General features: G+C 38.5%; 1 protein-coding gene across 38 annotated transcripts in view; it reads left to right on the top strand.

The window, feature by feature from the left end:
* The window catches only part of LOC126357786 (RNA binding protein fox-1 homolog 2-like), a 399,772-nt gene that overhangs the window by 302,633 nt on the left and 74,759 nt on the right, over window positions 1-22,380 (top strand). For all 38 annotated transcript variants that reach the window (XM_050007509.1, XM_050007505.1, XM_050007517.1 and 35 more), the window contains 3 exons: window positions 10,493-10,678; window positions 12,775-12,828; window positions 21,428-21,520. In XM_050007509.1, coding sequence (XP_049863466.1) covers window positions 10,493-10,678; window positions 12,775-12,828; window positions 21,428-21,520 — 333 coding nt within the window. The remainder of the gene's footprint in view (window positions 1-10,492; window positions 10,679-12,774; window positions 12,829-21,427; window positions 21,521-22,380) is intronic.

Raw genomic sequence — 22,380 nt, 5'->3', positions numbered from 1 at the left:
GATGATCTTGTGTCCCTCTAGTCTGCCATCCGCACAACCTTTTCCAGACGCCAACACCTTGTTGCAGTCTTTCTCGATCTACGCAAAGCGTATGACTCCACCTGGCTAAATAATATCCTTGCCACACTATAAGGGTGGGGTCTCCGAGGCCCACTCCCAATTTTTATCCAGAATTACCTGTCGCTCCGTACTTCCTATGTCCAAGTTGGTGCCTCCCATTGCTCCCCCCATATCCAGGAGAATGGGGTCCCGCCGGGCTCTGTATTGATGTACGACTATTTTTAGTGGCCATTAACGGTCTAGCAGCAGCTGTATGGCCATCCGTTTCACCCTCTCTGTACGCAGACGACTTCTGCATTTCGTACTGCTCCTCTAGTACTGGTGTTGCAGAGCGGTGCCTACAGAGAGCTTATTCACAAGGCGCAGTCATGGGCTCTCGCTCACGGCTTCCAGTTACCGGCCGCTAAATCGTGCGTCATATGCTTCTGTCGACCTCATACCGTTCATCTGGAACCAGGACTTTACCTTCATGGCGATCCACTCACTGTAGTGGAGACATATCCATTTTTATGACTGGTTTTCGACGTCTGATTGACTAAGGTTACCTCACCTTCGCCAGCTTAAGCGGAGGTGCTGGCAGCACCTCAATGCCCTATGCTGCCTGGGCAACACCAACTGGGGTGCAGATCGCTGTTCTCAGCTGCAGCTCTAAAAAGCCCTTATTCAATCCCGCCTTGACTGTGGGAGTCTGATTTATAGTTCGGTGGCGCCGTCAGCGTTGCATGTACCCGACCCAGTGCACCACTGTTGCGATCGCGTAGCGACAGGAGCTTTTAGGACGAGTCAGGTGGCCAGTGTCCTTGTGGAGGCCGGAGTCCCTCCATTGCAGATCAGACTTGCGCAACTGTTCGCCAGTTAAACGTTGCACTCATTCTTAGTTCTCCTTAGCATCCGAATTACCGTCTCCTTTCTCCACCCGAGGCAGTTCACCTCCCGCTTCTGCGGCCCCGGGCAAGGCTAACGATTGCGGTTGGCGTGCGATCCCTTCTGTCTGAACTGGAGTCCTTCCCTTTACCACCTCCCATACAGGTCCGTCCACATACACCTAGGCCGCAGACTCGTCTGGACCTTTCGTATGATCCTAGTGACTCGGTTACCGCTGTCACTACCTCTCGATTCTTGACGTGTTCCGGGGCTCTGAATTGGTTTACACCGACAACTCGATGGCTGATGGTCATGTTGGCTTCACCTACGACCACAGAGGCTATTTCGAAAAGCATTCCTTGCCCGATGGCTGCAGTGTATTCACTGCAGAGCTAGTGGCCATCTCTCGTGCACTTCATTGTATGTGGGGCGGGTTAGAAAATGATGGCAAAAGTTCCACCTACCCCAGTCCGGCGTCAGTTCATCATCCCGTTTCTCTTCAAAACACAGGTACTACTAGTACGTCGAAAAAGCAGCATTGATAAAACGACGCCTACACTTACGTTGCAAAGTCCATGTAACGCTATTAGCCAGCTATTCTATAAATATAATTATTTTCGGGCGGAAAGTGGTTGCATCATTCCTTTAGTAAAATGTCAAAATTCTAATACAAGTCTTTTGTATCTCCTCTAGCTCAAATAAAAAAAAAAAACCTGCCATCTAGTCCAAATGTACTTAACTAACAAGACCACTGTTTCAGTTCACAGGTCATGCAATCCAGATGACATGCAAAGCAGCCAGAAATGTACGTAAGTCCGACCCGAATAATTACGCGATTTCACAGTCACAGTTCCGCTACTAATAGTCAGTTTCACTCTCGATCCTTTTTAATGCATTTCTTTAACAGAAACTGCTCGCCAAATATTTCAAAAATGAATACGAAACATGCCACGTGGAATTTACACACAGGCCGAAAGTTCAAATGCGCTTATTTTTCCAACAAAACAATTCCAAAACTTCCAACTTTCACCAGTCTGTCCGTAAATTCAGCTGCTTTCACGGCAAACAATCTTGACGCGAGAAACCAATCCATTTTACACATAATGAAGACTGAAACGTTCAAGATTACCTGCACGTCCAGTAGCTAATTAGTGAATCCTCTTGGTGCTCCTTCCACAGCCTATAACTACCTGGCAGTACGGGGGAACTGCTAAACTCTTGATTGGTTGATCAAATGACCAGCCAATCAGAACAGTCGTTAGGGATCATTACCGCGCCGAAAGTGTCCTACGCCAGTCACTATTCCCAGTTGCAATTACGTCATTTCAATATGCAAATATTAATATAATGTTTAACAAAACCAAACGAAAGGGAAACTAATCTGGGAATTTATTTAGAAAACTATTACTCTGCAAACAGCTATTCTGGCTGTCTGCTTACGAAAGCAAGTACTCTTAGACATACGTGATCAGCAATGAGGAGAAAACACGAAACTTGACTTCAATAAAGCATTCTCTACAGAAAAAAATAGCGCGTATTATCCCATTAATTGTATCTCATGGAACTAAACAAGAAAAATTACTCTCTTTGCATTTTCAGGGACCTTGTCGTTTATTGTGTTGTCTTAAAATTTACCACGTTGATTTTGAGGAATTTCCATTGCATTGATGAAGTAATATCTTAACAATAGTAAACACAGGGTTGCATTAACAAATGATACCACAAGAATAAAATTAAATTCGTTGTTGAGAAACGTCAAATATGATGCCCCACAAGATTGAATACTAGGGTCATTCATGTTCTTAAATTTCATAAACGATTCACCAGAGAAATTGGAGAATTCTTCAAAAACTGATCCGTACTGATGAAACAAATATACTGACAAAAGATTCAAACACAATCAGGAGGGTGATGCAACATGCCTACATTTTGTTCAGTCAACAGTTAAACCCCATCAGCTTAAAAGGACACTATTACACGATTAAAACAAGTATACAGATATTAAAAGAAGAGAAAAATTTACACAAATTGGATGAGTCTACGTGTGTGCTGATGCTAGTAACCCAGGTGTATAATAAATTGAGATGGCACCAGCATGTGTTAACGTTAACTAGAAAGTTGGTTCTCTCTGTTTTGCATTTAGAAGTATCACTAATTGAGCAGACCTGCAGGGAGAATTGCTATCATACTTACACCTAAAACAGCACTACGGCATAATCTTACGCAGTGCAGTGAGATCAAAATACATCACCTCGGTTTCTAGAGTTCCAGAATCTGTACAGAAAATTGGAATAGACATCAACATAAACATCATTTCTGCCCTTTTTATTGCTTATGAAAACCACACATTGCATGTTGTAGACCCATACAGCGAGACCTTCAGAGGTGGTGGTCCAGATTGCTGTTCACACTGGTATCTCTAATACCCAGTAGAACGTCCTCTTGCATTGATGCATGCCTGTATTCGTCGTGGCATACTATTCACAAGTTCATCAAGGCACTGTTGGTCCGGATTAGCCCACTCCACAACGGCGAGTCGGCGCAGATCCCTCAGAGGGGTTGGCGGGTCACGTCATCCATAAAGAGCCCTTTGCAGTGTATCCCAGGCATGTTCGATAGGGTTCAAGCCTGGAGAACATGCTGGCCACTCTATTGGAGCGATGTCATTATCCTGAAGGAAGTCATTCACAAGATGTGCACAATGGGGGCACGAATTGTCATCCATGAAGATGAATGCCTCACAAATATTCTGCCCGATATGATTGCACTATCGGTCGGAGGATGACATTCACGTATTGTACAGCCATTACGGCGCATTCCATGAGCGCCAGCAGTATACGTCGGCCCCACATAATGTCACCCCCAAAACAAGCAGGGAACCTCCACCTTGGTGCACCTGCTGTTCAGTTTGTGTAAGGCGTTCAGCCTGACCAGGTTGCCTTCAAACATGTCTCCAATGATTGTGTGCTTGAAGGCATATATGACACTCATCAGCAGAGAGAACGTGATGTCAATCCTGAGCTGTCTATTCGGCATGTTGTTCGGGCCATCTATACTGCGCTGCATGGTGTTGCGGTTGCAAAGATGGACCTCGCAGTAGACATCGGAAATGAAGTTGTGCATCATGCAGCCTATTGTGCACAGTTTGAGTAGTAGCAAGGCTGTGGCTGCACGAGATGCATTACTTAACAGGGTGGTGTTGCTGTCAGGGTTCCTCCGAGCCATAATCCGTAGGTAGCGGTCATCCACTGCAGTAGCAACTCTTGGGTTGCCTGAGCAATGCATGTCATCAACAGTTCCTGTCTCTTTGTATCTCCTCCATGTCCAAAAAAACATCAGTTTGATTCACTCTGAGATGCCTGGACACTTCCGTTGTTGAGATTTTCCTGGCACAAAGCAACAATGCGGACGCGATCGAACGGCAGTATTGACCGTCTAGGCATAGTTGAACTACAAATGACATGAGTTGTGTACGTCCTTCCTGGTGGAATGACTGGAACTGATAGACTGTCGGACCCCTTCCGTCTAATGCTCATGCATCTTTGGGCGGGTGTAGGGGCATCTCTGTACAGTCAAAGGGGCTATGTCTGTAGTACAACATCTACAGTCAACGTCTGTCTTCCCGAGTTCTGGGAATCGGGGTGATGCAAAACTTTTCTTTTTACTTCTTAGTATTTGCTCCACTAAAGTGCATAGCATGAATGTTAATGTAGACATTGTAACCAATCATGTATAATAGCTTCCTAGACACTACTACTACTACTACTACTACTACTCTTATGAAACATCAGGTCTAGTTGCACATATCAGAAATTTAAGAGCTTCCACTAAAAGTATACTCATAAGTTGACTCTAGCTTCCAATGCTACCATACTCGTATAAGTTGACCCTTCCTTTTACCTATGCCCTGTTGCTTACAGCTACGCATACCAAAACGTTCCAAAAGTTACTTAATATAGTGAAACTGATTTGTATGCAACCATTTTCCGTTTTACGAACTTCAAGGTCCAAATAAAATGAGAAGAGCATTTGAATCATTCTTGCACCCTTGTTTAAAATTACTTCTGAATGTATTAACGTCGTATTCACTGCTAGCTGCTGCTAATTCATCACTGACATAAAGTACACCAAAGAAACCTTTGTGTTTCACAATGAGGTAGGAATCAGATTCACTTCTTTCGAATTCCAACTCAGTTATGTAGTTGCTAATTTTTTTATTTTTATTTTTTATTTTTTTCAGCTAGGGATGGTGACCTTTAAATCAACATACATGAGAGCAGTTCGCCCATTTATCTGAGTGAATTTCGCATTTTCATTTGTAGCAACCCTCAGTACTGTCAGAATAATGGGGGAGGTACGTGCCACAGGAGTAAAAATTTGGTCATAATAATCCTCATTGTTTAATAATTATTGTTGTAAGAAAACCCTTAATTACCAGTCCAAGTTTCGATTTGTCGATGGAACAGTCAGAATTGATTTTGGTTTTATAAAACCATTTGCAGGGCACGGCTCTTTTTCCTAGAGGAAGATTGTGTAAAACCCAGTTCCTATTGTCTCACAGTACTTTTATTTCTGGAGTCATCGAATCATAGAGGCAAATGTTAAGACTCAGAGTCATAGCAGAATTGCTTTGATGTGTCATGCTGCCAAAGTATTTGAGAAGATACTGATAGAGTATGGAAGAGGAGATGATGATGATGATGATGATGATGATGATGATGATGATGATAAAAATAAATAGAATATTAGCAGAATATTTCAATTTTGACAAGACAACCATGGGAGACCCAGACTGAAAGCAACCAACATTCGAAGAAATTAAAGAAATAATTCAAAAACTTAAAAGTAAAGCTTCCGGGGAAGACAATAATTGCAGAATTACGGAAGCACTCTTGTGACAGTGTGATAGCACGTCTAAAAGAAATAATTCAAGAAATCTGGGAAACAAACAGCATGTCATCTAGATGATCATCTGCATCAATACATCCCCTATGTAAGAAAGGAAGATAAAACTCAGCTTAACCCATGTAAGAGGCATTTCCGTTTATCAGTTTCCTGTTAGATCTTGCCGAAGGCAATTCTAAGCAGAGCTGAAAGAACACTTCATCCACAGTTACGAGAGTAATGAAGCAGGCTTCAGGAAGTGCAGATCATGGACAGAACAAGTCATAAACTTAAAACTCGTCTTAGGAATTTGGACCACCAGAAGCTTAAAATATGTGGTAATGTCTGGATTTTAAATGGTCACACAGTTCTCTTGACGAATTATGTTACAAGCATTTTCAGATGGGATGGCTCTTATTACGCAGTCTACGATACAACTCAAATCACTGACCGAAGATGGATTTATCCACATGTGAAGCAACAGGGCCGTGACAGACCTGTGATTTTACCGACATGGTTAGTAGTTTCGTTGTAGGAATTTAAATGGCAACACACTTTCACCGTTGCCATACCTATGTGTTGCTCATTGTTTTCGGTCTCGTATTGACATAACCCTCCTTCACAGAGTTGCGTTAAATCATCACAAAACTGTGCCGTTGCTAGATGCACTGGAAAGCTATAGCGTTGAATTGTAATTGTACACCAAGGATGGCCCAGTTAAAGATTTCTTATGCCTCCATTGTCAGTGATTTATCCGCTGAACTATACGTTTTAAAGGAAATCAACAGAGAAAATAGTGCTTACAAATCTCTGCTTCCTGAGTCTTCGTCTCATCCATATACCTTACATTGTCTCTGCAGTTTCCAAATCTCATTAAATCCACATCTGTATAAAGAATATGCCCCCCCCCCCCCCCCCCCCCTCTGCCCCACAGTCTGACAGCCACAGTTAAGAAGTGGTTTTGACAAGTCCTTAGTGGGTTTCCAGAGATACTGGCACTAGATGCTTAAGCACAGATAACACAATTCTCGTAAATTATGGCCCAGTGGTTTGTGGCTGTGGAGCTGGCACCTGAGGCCTCAGATAGTCACAGAAAATACCAGCCAGCACTATTTTATTATTTATTTGTTGGTCCAGCTTTATACCCAGAGATTGCAATTACAAACAATTCAAACTAAAACCATCACATAGAAAATGGGGAACAAAAGAGCCATATTTTTTTATTTTTTTATTTTTTTTATTTTTTTTATTTTTTTTTTAATTCTCCACTGGCTTGTGATTAGGTGAATGTGGTAGCTGAGTCATTAAGGTGAGTTCACTATCATGCTTCTCAAATCATGTCAGAATGAAATTGCTGTGAGGGAAGACCTCGAACATAAAGGGGTGCTGGTGGACTGCAATAATTTTAATATAGCTCACAGTTTTTGTAGTGTCTCAGATTACAGCTACAGGTCTCATGGAAGTGCAGGAGAATGGCCCCTGACCTGTTACCGTAATAATGCCCAACCTGGCCTGCCCCTTTGGAACTGTTAGCCTCTCGAGCAGCTCTTCACCTGGATGGTGGTGTATGACCATCACCCTTTTGTAACCAGAAATGTGATTCATCTGACAAAATGACATGTTTCCATTTATCCGTAGTGCAGTCTCAATGATCCCATGTCCACTACGGTCATTATTGATAATCTCGTTGGTTGAACATGGGGCTGAGCATGTTAACATGCTGACCAATGAGCGTTGGACAGTGTGCTCTGAAACATTTGTGCAAGCACCAGCATTGTAGTCAGTCATCAGATCTGCAACAATCATTGCCTCTCTTGCATTGCAGAGCAGGTGAGCCTCCATCTCTCTTCCTGTGAGGAATAAATTACATCCAACAGTTTGTTACCTACTCATTACTATACCGTCCTTCAACCAATTTCCAATGACTCTCACCACAGTAACTTGCAAAAAGCAGACCAACTTTGCCATTAGAGAGATCATCATTCTCAGGAGCTAGGACATAACTTCATCAAAGTCCCCCCAATGATGGTCTGTATTATCTCTAGAATGATTCTCCGTTTTTCTCTGATCTGCACACATACTTTCCTTACAGTGTTGCAGGCCCGCAACAGCACTAGGCAACATTAAATCTTGCGGTTGGCAGTGGTCATATTGTTTCGGCTCATCAGTGTAGAAGGCTGCAATACAGTTGTACATTTTCATTAAATACTTCACAAGTCAGCTTTTGGGGCATAATTGGTGTGTATCTCCAGGTGTCTGGCAACTCAGGTTTTTCAACGTTTCCATTGTGTTCTCCCATGTGTTAAACAAACGTGACCATTAATGCTGCCCTTGTTTGAATACATCTAATATATCAAGATAATTTGTGTAAAGTGTCAGCACAGGTTTTGGCGGTTTCATGTTGCTGTCCTTTAAGTTCAATGTACCACTAGGGTGTTAGTTTTAAGTGTGTAACAACAGCAGGATTACTGCAAACAATCACCACCTTAACACACTGTGAAGTAATAACCCACACCATCATTTACTGCCAGGAAGGCAGCAGATTCCCACCTACTTCACCATGTCCTAATAATCGTGGAACAGCACTTAAGAGGCATTTCTAGAAGTTGTGGGTGCCACAATTTATGCTGATGGGCAGTGTGTAATTCATTGTTTAAACTTCTGAGTTAGTTCTGATCATAAGAAACCAGATACTTCAAACTGTAATGGAATGCTGATAACAAATTTCATAAGTGCCTTTTGCAGATGCTGTTCTTTACTTCAACATTGCTATAAAATGGACAACATGTGGTGTTGTACCAGGAATAAACCTTTGATCCCTTACTTGCACATTAACTTAATGCGGATAATAAGATTGTGGAAATGAAACTAGAAAATTTATAATCTTCTTTTCCCGATCAACAGATAAGATTATGCATTAGTTATAGTATCGTAAAATTATGTTGAGTAATAACATTATTAAAAGGTGCTTAACTTGTATTGGAGTAAATATGTTACTGGAAGATCAGAATTGTTAAATTATCTAGCCTTCAGCCAACATTGCCTCAATTACTCCCATAGTTCAACCATTAACTCCTCAAACACAGTTTTATATTTAATTCATTTTTTGTATTTAGTTGTTTTTGTGGGTCCTTCCTGTATTTTGAATATTGTGGCCATAAACTCTACCATAACTAAAGACTCAGTATACATAGGAAAAACATCCAATTACAAATCACCCGAAACTATGCACTTATGACAAGACTGTGAGGGTTAACATCCTGCATTCTCTTTGCAGCTTTGTGTATTCGCTCCACTTCAGCAATGCTTACTACACTATTTGTGCAGTCATTGTATACATTCAGTATGGCAGTTTTATTGTTCACTTTCAAACTGTTCGTTTTCTTCACGTTCAGCATTAGCATATTGCTTACTGATCAGTTACTAAATATCCCTGTGTGTTTCATTTGGTTTTTATCCTCTTGCCTCATCTTGCCTGAAAACCATTGATGTATACCAAGTACAACAAAGATCCTAAGATGCGACCTCGAGAAACTAGTATGATAATGTATTTTGAATCTGGTTAGCATTTATTAAAAATCACACTTTATGTAAGACACATTCTCTATACTCCACAGAACCACTCATTTACTACATCTCTTCCACTAGCAATTTCCATTACTTAACCATTTTCAGTTTGACTAACAAATCAGGTGCAAACGGCTTAGTTAGTCTGTTGCAGACACATTTGAATTTACACTTGAACAGGAATGGTAAAAGGAAATGTAGTTGTTGAATTCTGTCATCTACATTGATATTGTTCCTTAGGCAGAATACTAGTTAAGTTAGGGGAAGGGGGTGGGTGTGGCATGTGTGATTTAAGGATAAATGATCTCTCAATGTTCAGATGACATTGACAAAAAGTTATTTATGAAAAACAACAGGAGGAGGAATAAAAATGGTTGGAAGAATATTTGAATCCTTTTCCACCCTCTTGGACACATTCATTTAATTATGTAAAAGACAGAGGCAGTTGTGTGGAAACTGGTTCTACACCAAAACTATAAAGAATATGCAGGACTTCAACAAGGAACAGCTTACACATGTTGTCAGTAAAATTATTAAAGTTTCTGAGACAATGTGATGCGAAAAGTTACTAGCAGAAATGAGCTGGCATGTCTAACACTTAGTCTTTAAATTTAGCAGGACTAATAGTGGTACAAGGCAGTGAAAGGATTGAACTTGTCACTAGATGTAGAAAAGGTCACCAGTGGTAACGACCTGGGTATTCTCAACTTCATAGACCATATACTACTTGAGAATGAATAGAGAGCATTGTAGAGAACTTTGTTATTTGCCAGAGAGAAGTGGTTGAACCATTAGAAACACAAGCGGTTTGTTAAGAAATAAATGTATCTGCATTTGACAGCAGGTGACGACAGTTGTGAGCAATATGGCAGATACTTTAAAATTTCTGCCCACACTGCTCAAAGGGTAAAATAAAATGACCCAACAAAAAAATGATACCCTTGGATGAATAGAGTCAATGTTGTTTCAGTGGTATGTTTCCTCATTTTTAAGCTAATGTTTCATTGCAGACACCCCCCCCCCCCCCCCCCCCCCCCCCCCCCCCCACCACCACCACCAACACTCTCATCTGCTGCTATGTAGAATCTCTTCTTATGTCACTGTTTCTTTGTTACAGCAAACGGAACCGGAAGCAGAAACTCCTGCACCAGCTCCAGCACCTCAGGCAGCACCCGCAGCAACTGTACCTGTGACCACAGTTGCACTTCCAGGTGGAGAAGCTGGGAAAAATCAACCAAAGCGACTACATGTCTCAAACATACCCTTCCGTTTCAGGGACCCAGATCTAAGAGCGATGTTTGGGGTGAGTTACCAATCAGCGACATTGTATTTTTCAACTGAATTTTGAAATGAAGCCTGAGGATAAGATCAACAAATTGTAGCATCATCCATTCACGGAAGGCTTCTATGGATACAAATTATACATGTATGGAATATAACCATATAATTTATAACAATTGAACACCTTGTATTTTCATCCCTTGAACTGGCTTACAAGTATTTCGCAACCGTTACAATTGTACGTCCACCACTTGTATAGCTAAGTGAAAAAATTAACATCGTGGGATAAAAAATGTTACATTTTTGCGGTATTTATTTCCTTAGAAGTAAACATCGAAAAACTTAGTTTTCGAGAATCTTAGGGATTACTGGCAGGTAGAAAAAGATTTTTTTATCTACCTGTGATACATCTTGTCTTAATTGTTGGACTTTGAACTATGGTCAGTGTCATAATGAAGTACAAAATTTAGCTTTATTCCAGTAAACTACAAGTTTGTTGAATGAGAGAAGAGCTCAGAGCAAGGAGAATGATGTGAGATCATGTGAGGGTCACTTTGAAACTTTGAAGAAGATATTTGAAAGCATCATACAGTTTAGTGTAGTGTTGCAAGGTCAGAGAGATGTGACAGACAGGCAGACAGTTGTGCAAAATACTTTTAAACACACATTCTAAAAACTGTCTTCATAAGCTAACTCGACAGCTTACACACAGTGGAAATATCTTAGATCTTGTAGCAATAAATACGCTGCACCTTATTGACAATGTCAGTATAGCACTGAGGCTCTCATGACGTCATTATAGCAACTATGATTACAAAAGTTAATAAACAAGTCAAGAAGGCTAGAAGAGTGTTTCTGTTAGAGCAGATAAGGAGCTACTAGCATTTTACTTAACAGTGAATTGGCATAACTTAGTTCCTGTAAGATGGATATAGAGGAATTACAGGCAAAGTTTAAGCAGATTGTAAATCGTTATCTGGAGAGTTATGTGCCTCGTAAGTGGATAAAGGGTGGAAAAGACCCACCATGCATTAGTAATGGGATTTGGAGGATACTGAGGAAGCAGAGGCTGTTGCATACTCAGTTCAAAAGGCTATGCACAAATTATGATGATGGTGGCAAGCGAAGGTTAGCAGAGATTCAAGCATCTGTGCAAAGATCTATTCACAAAGCATACAACTACTATGATTGTCACACCTTAGCAAAAGATCTGGCAGAGAACCCGAGGAAATTCTGGTCTTACATAAAATCGTTCAGCAGAGGCTCCCATTCAGTGCCTTGTGGACCAGTCGGGTGTGGCAGCAGATGGTAGCAAAATGAAAGCTGAAATTTTAAATTTCATGTTCAAAAAATCGTTCACAGAGGAGAATCATACAAACATATAGTAATTTGACCGTCAGACTGACTCCCTTATGGAAAACATAGTAATAAGCATCCCTGGGATAGAGAAACAGCTGAAAGCATATAAATCATAAAGTCTGGATGAAATCCCAGTTTGATTTTATAAAGAGTAATCTACAGCATTGGCTCCCTATATAGCTTGAGCTTATCATCAACCTCTTGCCCAGCACAAAGTCCAAAGTGCCTGGAAAAAGGTGCAGCAAAGAAAAATGTTATGGAAGGGGAAGAAAATTCAGTATCTTAAAAGTGCCAAAATAGATAAGAATACCAACACCAGTACAGTGAAATTCCTAAACTACAGAGCAGTAGAAGGAGAAAAAGTAAAAACAATAAGAATGTGTGCAGTTTAGATGATATACTGCTATGAAATTGGCAGGAATTACCCAAAGCTCTGGAGTTCTCTCTCTCTTTAATTTTTGGAGTGGGTGGGGGCTCTATTATTGCACCCTATTCAGAACCTTTGTAATTCCAGACTTCCTAGTATATGTAATAGCTCCAGGTAATTTTTATATACATCTAGTGAAAAAAATTGTCTTTTAGTATTTTAGATTTATTGTGGTACAGCTTCTTTATAATTTTTGCCAAGTCCTGAGAGACTGTAATGTAGTGACACATGTATCTGATATGTGTGTCACAGAATGAAAGAAAAAAATTATCAACTTACTGTGTACTAATAAAAACATTTTCATTTAGTATGTATCTTCATGTTTGTTGCAGCAATTTGGTCCCATTCTTGATGTAGAGATAATATTTAATGAGAGGGGATCTAAGGTAAGAACTATCTTTTCATTCATATTTATCTCTTCTCTCTCTCTCTCTCTCTCTCTCTCTCTCTCTCTCTCTCTCTCTCTCTCTCTCTCTCTCTCTCTCTCTCTCTCTCTCTAACTCTCATATTGTGAGTCATCTTGAAAAGAGCTCTATTTATTTTGAGGAATGCATTGTTGTAAAGAATGGACGTAATTTTACCTAAAACATGGCATAACTTTCAAATGTTGTCTAGCTTTTAATATAAGTTTTTTTTCTGGTTTTCCCTCCAATATTTCAATGATTGTCATCTCCATTGTAGTGCATGTTGTACACTGTCACAGAACTATTGCACAAGTAGGTAAAAGCAGTGTGTCATTGTTTCCCCTATGAAATTGACATTGGAACAATCATTTGTAAGTTATGTCTGTGAATGTCTGTATGAGATTGCTGGCAAAGTTAAAAGCAGAGTAATTATTATATTCAGTAATTTCTTGAGAAAATAAATTTGAAATGCATGGACTTATTAGTCATTTGATGGTAAAGAGAGACTTAACTATAATTAAATAAAAAATTTTGGTCACAAAGTCTAAAAATAGTAGAATATTCCTTTGCCAGCTATGTACCGAGTTCTTGATCATACTTCTTTGTGTCTGCCATTGCGTGTTCATTAATAATGTTTTACAATTATATAACTTTAATTACTGTTCAGACAGTTTTTTGTGCCAAAATGTGGAAGAGCAGTGACTCTGGAGCAAATGAATGAAATGTACCACAAAATCATTGAATATTTGTAACTGAATGTAACTGTTTGTTTGATATTACATGGTCATAAAGCAAAATTTTTCTTCATCCTTCTCAAACAATCATAACTGGACGAGGATGGTTTTGATGGTATATTTTATTAGTCTTGCTCCATGTATCATCCCATCTGCCAATGTGGAATGCTTTCAGAAATCATTCATAAAGTAATATGATCAGTTGGTTTATAGCAAAAGGCAACTGTTGTGTTGTAATCATAGGGCTTTGTGTACAACAGAAATATATAAAATTAAAAAAAAAATAAACTTACTAGCACATGTATCTGATGTGCTATAATCCACTGAAAGTTATACATAATTTCTGCAGTTGTGATGTAAATTTAAGAGCCTGCTCTGCCAAACTCATGCGATTCCATATCCTGTAAGTATCATAGTAAAAGTTTGTTTTTGATGTATTCCTCTTTTCTGTGTACAAATCATAACTTTATCCTTGCAACTGTTGTTAACACTACTGTGAACGTTCTTGTGTTATCTTTAGTATTGTTAGCTCCAGTTGCAGCTCTTGACATTACATCATTTTGAACTTCATGCAACACTTCGTTCTTGATTTGTAGCAAAAATATTAAAAGTATGAACGCTTTTTCTGCATAACATACTGCCCGACAGGCAAACGTTGTGTGCCTGTAGGACTTCTTAATAGTGTGGTAGCTACCACACATTGATTTTTATGAAATAATATTTTGTAATGTTATCTCTGAAGTAACAGGGCTGTATGTTTACCAGAGTACTTAAAACGGAACATAGATATAATAATGTGTGGTTTGAATGTAGCATACAATAGTTATAAAGGAACAGGTACACATTGATAGTATCTCAAAGTTTTATGTAATAGAATATTATTCTGACACCCTACTTTTCTTTGTTACTGCTTCTTGTTGGCACTTCCTTTGTGACAAGGCATTTCTTTTTACTGTTGGCACCATAGGAAACAGTTAATTTAGATTGCAGTGAATGTTTAGTTATTTTCACAAAGCTATGTTTGCAGCTACTGTCTAATGGAAAGTCTTGTGATGCAGTCATTTTTTCATTGTCATCATCATCATAACCATTATTATTATTATTATTATTATTATTATTATTATTATTATTATTATTATTATTATTATTATTATTATTGTCACACACTTCACTATCACCACTTCTACTAATATAGTTTTTTATTGCGTTTGTACGGAATTGGGGTATCCTTTTTGTGAACGCTGCACTGAAATATATGTAGCAAGAGATGATGTATCAAAGCATGCAAGAAAACCATCACTTTGATATGTACAGTTTGTGAAAGAACTGCATTTTTTGTTGGGATTTGGGAAAACAGGAACTGCAAGTGCATGGTTGAAAAGTAATGGCCTGAGCCTGAAGTAAGATACTAAATGTGCTCTCAGGTTTTTTGTGATCTATGATGATAAAGAGAAATTTTTATCAGTAATACTGCTCCGTATGTTTTGAATGCCTCATATTAGGCACATTACTCTTTTGTATATAAAAATAATTTCTCAGCATCTGTGAATCTTGCAGCTTTTATCACAGCTTTAGCTTTAGACATATTAATAGACATTTACACAAAACTTGATTCTTTCCTTAGTGGAGGAAAGCTAACTTTGCCATTATCAAACTGCTTATTTTCTAGTGAATTATAAATAACTCATTTATCAGTGAGTGTACTATTCTTGCTGATATTAGTTTCCTCTGTTGTTAGTTCTATATATGGAAAAGATGTAGTTAGGATTTGTGCCACATGGGTTAATTCTGGTACTGTTTATTTACTTATGGGGTATACACTGACTAGTCTTTGAGATTTTATAAGACAACATGAAACAAAAATATGTGTGGCAGGAAAATGAATTATGTTCTGAAACTTCAACCGTCGTAACGTAAAACTTTCTAGACGTGTAAAAGGAACTGTCTGAAGTTTTTCTTACTTGGTATTATGTTACCATTTAATATTAAAGAAATTGAGAAACTATTTGTAGAGTGGAACAGCTAATTGTTCAAAGTTTGCAGAATTGGGCAGTTAACCTTTTTTCCATTGAAATGTACACTATTGGCGTAAATACAGAGCCATATGATTTATGCAGATACCTGTGTTCATTTTGATTCTTTGTGATATCAAAAAGGGTGCCACTGGTACATACAGAGGTAATTGTGCACCAGAGAGATCTAAATGCTCCAGATCACTGCCAGCTTGTGTATGAAATCTCTCCCTCACTGTAATGCAGTTTGCTGCCCTGTCAATTTCTTATTGCACTTATATTTGTTGTTTTGTGGGATTGCTTCCCGTTTCTATTGAAATGAGGAGGAGAAATGGGAAAGGAAGCTGGGACAGGAGTTACTAGTTCATAAGAAGTCTTGCACTTCTCAAAAAACCAACAATAAGCTGATGGCAAAGCCAGATGGCTTCCTGCACTTTAGGAGTCTTTAATGTCCCACTCACCCCTGCTTAAAAATGTTACGTTTCTATCTGGAGTAACAAATATGCAGGTCAACTGAAAAGCAGGGTGATTCTCTTTTTATATCCTTACCTTGTCACAAATGGTATCTTTGACACCATAGAACACAAATTTCTTTCATCTAGGTGCAATTTCTCTGCCTTTTATCAGGTTTTTGCTCTGATTGACAACAGTTTGAAACACTCTAAACTTCCAAATGTGGAAGACTGAGGGAAGTCATCACTGCTGTTAGGCCACCTCAACTGTAGAGGCTTTAGACCTAGCAATACAAAGCTTAATTTCTTTAAGAAAATACATAGACACCTGGAGGACTGCTGTTGGCCTGGATTCATACCTGTGGATCATTGGAAAGGATCTAAGAATCTTTTATTGCAAAGGAAAGCTTTAGTTACTTAAGTCATCGAAGGGGTTTAATGAGGAATCAAGTTCAGCAGAGTAGTCATCCATGCATTCTTCCTACACTTTGAAGTGAGGGAAGGAGTGAGTGATGAAAGAGAAAGGAACTTTGTGGATGCTTGAATTTTTAAGTGAAGAAAACAAAGAGTTCTGTAAAGACATTCTGAGTGGTTAACAATGTATGTAGGGATTGGCTTGCATCGCAATTGGTGGCTCAACATATACATCATCTCTGACATTGAAAAATGATAAAAAGTCTGTCTGATGTGGTTACCAAATAATTGTTACGGTAGCTGAAAGTTCTTGCCATTCTCAATAGGGAACAGAAGAATAAACAAAGAACTGTTTAAAAATCTTGCTGATTCCCCCCCCCCCCCCCCCCCCCCCCCAACTACACACACACACACACACACACACACTTACGTATCTTAGATCAGTTAGCTTCTTCACACTAAATTTATCCTGTTTTAGTTGATTGGCAACTGTCCCAGTGTCAAAGCAACAATTTTGTCATTCACACTTGTCTTTGACTGCTGGAAACAATATCGTGAGACTTCAGAATATTTTTGTAGAGACACACATGCGCATAGTGATACGCGAGGCAAATAAGTGTCACAGTAATCATTCTAAAATGTCTTACAAATCAACGAGTAGGCTATTTTCAGTAAGCACGTATATGTTTTTGATTTTGTGTAGAAAACTGAAATATATAAAACAAAAAAAATAAATGGCTGTTCTAGGGAAGTGACAAATATTCGTTTTATCTTCTTGCTAGAAGTTATATAAGACATAATACACATGACTATAATGGACTGGTTTGTTTACAGCTTTTGAGACAGTCAGTTACCAAAATATTAGTTGACGATGATGTACATTCATTCGCCAGATCTTGTCTTAGTTTAATTACAATGTAGTTCTCTGAAGTGTGGAATTCTCCAACTCTGATGTGTAAAATGTTAGATTCGTGAAACGTAAACTGTCTCCAAAGTGTAGAAAAAAATAGTTCTGATGAGAGAATAGGTAATAATGAAGCCAAAGGCTTATCAGTACCTCATTCAGAGTTGTTTGTGATTGTTAGTGTAATAGCTTAAAATGAGTAATGATAGCTTTCCTCTTCACTATTAGAATGAAACACTTGCTGAATAGAGCACATAATGGGAATGGAACAGTAGAACAACAGTGTCTGCGTCTGTTGTTTTTGGTGGCATCTGAAGTGTCCCATCTTCCGTAGACATTGTGTGGTGACCACATTTCCAATACAATGAATGTAGATCATTGTTGGTGATTTCTGCTTTATGAACATTAGGTCATGGTCCAGTGCATAATTCTCTGCCTAACGAATCGTCTTCCAATGCTCGAGGTATCTTTAGATTCTTTAATAACTTGGAAAGCAGTTTCAGTCCTAACAAGCTCAACAAGTCTAACTGTTAATGCATAGCCATGCAAAGCCATTTCATGATGTCATCAAGAGTGCTACCTCAATTACAGAGCTGTTCAAATTTATAATGTAGATCTTGCAGTGAAGAAGTGTTGATGCTGTTTGTTTTATTTAGTCTAAAGCCCACAAGCTCTCGAATTTAGTCCCCGTTTTCCATTAGTTGTTTTTATGATTTTGAATTTTTGTCGTGCCTCTGTACATCCTAGTATAGTAATGATTAGATCTTGGTAAAACCATAGTATCAGAGAAACAAATTAGATATGCTATTGCTGAAATATCCGTACTCCCCCAGACAACAATTGCTTATTCCTGCTTAAGGTGGGTGTTAACATTTTTTTCTTTTTAATTCCTATGTACACTTGACTAAAAGTGCAAGGGATTTAATATATTCGTGCTGTGGCAATGGCAGGTGTGGCTGTTTTACAGTGTTACAATATTTGCTCACTATTTGTTTTGGTTTAAACACCTTGTCAATACTGCATTTTCTGAGCATTTTACTGATACAACCTTAACAGTTTCTACAGATGGGAGGAAAACTTTCTCCTTAGTTAGTTCTTTTTCAATAGAAGCCGCAGACCTTTTTAGGGTGTAGTGCCCTATTTCTCTCTTTGTCGAAGTAGCCATTTCTTCTGAAGGCAGTTTCTAAATGATACAGCTTGTCCACCAAGTACAGTGGTTCACAGGTACTAAATAAAATGAACAGCGCCAACTCTTCCCCACTACAAAATCTGAAACGTATGTTGGCAAAGCTCCACGATCTTGGGCAGTGATCTGATGATGTCATGAACCGACCATTGCATGGTCACATATGACGAGGTAAGCTTGCTGAGCTTGTTTGAGGCTGTAACCACTTTCAAAGTCATTAAAGCCTCTGAAGACTTCTCCATCATTGGCAGACAAAATGTAATGTTGGCAGAGAATTACATCTTTGACCATCACCTAATGCTCATAAAACAAAAATCACCAATAACACAAATACCAGCCATGAAAACTTGCAGTCTGTAATGAAAAGAATTTTTTTTAAGTTTTTAATTTCTTTAAAAATGATTGACTAGTTTTGGTCAGGTTTGGGAAACCTTAATTCACCAGATCATGGAAAATGAAACAACAAAACAGGGCATATTTACACTGGCAATACTCTGAATACTGCCACAGTATTGATTATGGGAGATCATAATGCAGAACATTAAGCTCCACAAGCCTGGCTAATTAACTGTTACAGTGGTGACTTAAAAGTGGAAATAACACCTAAAGCTATACTTTTGTTTGTGAGAGTTAACATTTTGATACTTACTTACTTAGGCAGCACCTCTTACTATAACTTCTCTTCTTCTGCCAAGAGCAAAGTCATTGAACAGTAGGCTTCCTCCTGTCACAGTTAATATTTTTGTGACTACTATTGTAAGATCTAAAGATCTATACTGATATAAACACTCCTTACCCGCTTTATGAAAGGACATGCCAACTAGGTTAGTAAGCTCTGATGATGTGACACAGAAAAGATAGGTGGTAACTTGGCTGCAGTGTTTTTCAATATGCAGTAAATTAGCATAATTGAGACAAATTTTTCTCTCTGGTGCATAATATTTACACATATATTTAAGTATTTTACAGTATTAGCCACAATAAACAGTTTACATTTACTTCATATGGGATTTGTTATATACTGACATTGTTCAGTATACATAGATTTTTTTCTTAATTCATAAATGATGATTTGTTTTTGTAACAGTACACTTACCTTCGCATGCAACATAAAAAGTCTTTGTAATTTATTTATTTATTTATTTATTGATTACAATGAGGGCAAAGTATTTCAGTTTACTGATAAATGGGTCTTAAAAACTTTTTTTTATCATAGTATCTACATAGCTCTCACAGCAGTAGATAAAGCACCTGTGTCGGCAGTATGAAAGCCAGTGCCACTTTTTGCCGAAAGGTAATTTTATTGACCTGAAGGCATTGATCACTTACATGTAACTCAACTGTGTGAAAATATATGTACACATAAAACAAATGAAAGTTATTCAGCCTGAGTTATCATCAGTATTCTTTAACCTGCAGGTGTTTGGTTGTGGGACAGCTTTATGCATTAACAGCATTCATATTAGTTCACTTTAAGCAGGAGCTATTGACTGTTGATAACTTGACTTGTTTTGCATTTTTCTTTGGCAGATTGAATGCATTTGTATCAAAAATTTGCTAGTTTTAATGTTGTGTTTCTAAAACAATATGCAAGCATGGTGGTTACGTATCTAGAGCATAAAAGTGACTTGTCTGTCTTGGTGAAGCTGATAGTCCTGTCTTGTTTGTTTGGCCTAAATTGATTATCATGTCATAATAATGGACAAAGACATCAAAGCAAAGTTTGAACTGAGTGACTTTTTCAGTAGAAATTAAAAATAGTTTTCTCTCTGTATAAAGATTTCCAGTACTGGTAATATTTGCAGTGGTTGGTTTGCCTGTATTGGCATGCCTCATGATTGACTGGCTTGGCCTCTATCTTTGGAGAACCATAATATATTACTACTTCCACATCCTTTCTCCACCTGTCTAGCTGTTCCATACAGCCACTCAAATGATGTTTGCCAACATTGGCAACTCCTCACAGCCTTTGGTACGTGCAATCCATCTTGTGCTGAGTGGCAGTATGTTTTGTGCATGAGCTGCGTGTTCAGTAGAAATGACACTTCTGCCTCTGCACAATGTAGCCTCGTTACTGCAAAAAATTTGCACCTACATTGAGGGAGGCTGTTGAAATTTGCAGATAATCCATTTTGTTTCCCTGCTTATTACTCCTTTTAGCAATATGTGTTATGTGACTGCTAGTAGTACACAAGTCCTCTGGAATTGTGTTCATCTTGAAATTATAGAAATCTACATAGTTCCAAAATAAGTCATCAGTAACCTCATTCATTGGTTGTAGATATTGTCTTTGACCAACCAGCTTCCCTCTCCCCATCTGGCAGAGGAAAAAGAAAGGAGAGTGGGAGTGAAATGACATGCAAAAACAATCCTTTTACCTTATTCACCATTGGCTTGCATGATGTGGGATGGTAGATTGAGTACTAAGATAGTTAAAGTACATTTCACTCATGATAAAGTAATTGTTTTAAAAATTACTTATATATATTGGCTAAATTTGAGCGTGACTGAAACAGACATTTGACTGGTTTCTTTTACTCACGCTGATTTATTTCCTTTTACTTTCAATAAAACTAAGCATGCAGTCACTCAAGCCTTGTATTCTGGCACTGTGACAGTTTCAGTTCACTATATAATGTGTGCCATTGTACACAACAATGATTTAGTGGACTGAAAGACAAATCTTGAAGCAAAAGCACTATGAATTTTCTGAATAACAGTCCCTACTTTCCCACCACCTCTGTTCTGAAAATCAGAAAAAATATATATATTACTATAAATTTGTCTACAGAACTCTATGCATACATGTTAATTTTTGTTGCACGTTGTTTTTTGAGCGACGCCAGTTTTTAATGCATGTTTTGTCTGTCTGCATGCAGGGATTCGGTTTTGTAACATTCGCAAATAGTGCTGATGCGGACCGAGCACGAGAGAGGCTACACGGCACCGTGGTTGAGGGAAGAAAGATAGAGGTGTGCATGATCTCTATGATTTACAAAAGAAGTTTTCTGTGGTAGCACTCATTTTTAACTGTAACAAAATTACCTCTCTCTTCCATTCTTTTATTCCAATTTCCACAGTGCATATCCTGCTAACTTTGGATACCTTAACCACTGAAATATCATGTATTTTTCTGTCCGTCAGTCTTGCTGCGCTTCACTGCATTCCAATTCACAAGAATCAGTTTCTTCTGGGCCATGGTTAACTACACGTTTGCCTTTAAGAAGCATAGTCCTAATTTGTAAATCCGTATTAACCATTTAAATCCTATAGGGGCTCTTACTTCATTTCCCACAGCTCAGTAGGCTTCTTAATATGTTGGAGAGTTGCATTGTGTCATAGAGCAGTTTTCCTTTCAGTGTGACCTCAGGTATTTCATCTCTGCTTCTAGGCAATTATGTATTCATGAAAGCTTGTAGTTGATGACAGTGAGGGGTAGAAGCATGGAATAACTGTCTATATACAACTCTCTAAAGCTTCTTGGACAAATATTTTCAGAGCCTCTATTGTGCTAGCTTTGGACTGGTTCTTTTTATTGTGTGAAGCTACTATAGAAGTGGATATCACTGCCACTTTTGTGTAAATGTTTGTAGTGGTCGGAATTTTGATGGGCGCATTAAGCTTCATTTGTGTATGTTATAGTGACATGACACATTACTTCATTTATTATTTTTATTTATGTGTGTAATAAGTATCTCCTCATCCAGACAGTACATCACCATACCAGATGGCAGGATCAGTTATTTTTTTTTATGTTTTCGATCTTTTACAGTGGCACTTTGTACAGTTTGTCTCGAGGTTCTGCGCATAAAAACAAATAAAAAAATTCTTA

This window comes from Schistocerca gregaria, chromosome 1 (assembly GCF_023897955.1).
Source record: "Schistocerca gregaria isolate iqSchGreg1 chromosome 1, iqSchGreg1.2, whole genome shotgun sequence".
Classification (NCBI taxonomy): domain Eukaryota; kingdom Metazoa; phylum Arthropoda; class Insecta; order Orthoptera; family Acrididae; genus Schistocerca; species Schistocerca gregaria.
This window is presented reverse-complemented; position numbering and strand designations above follow the sequence as displayed.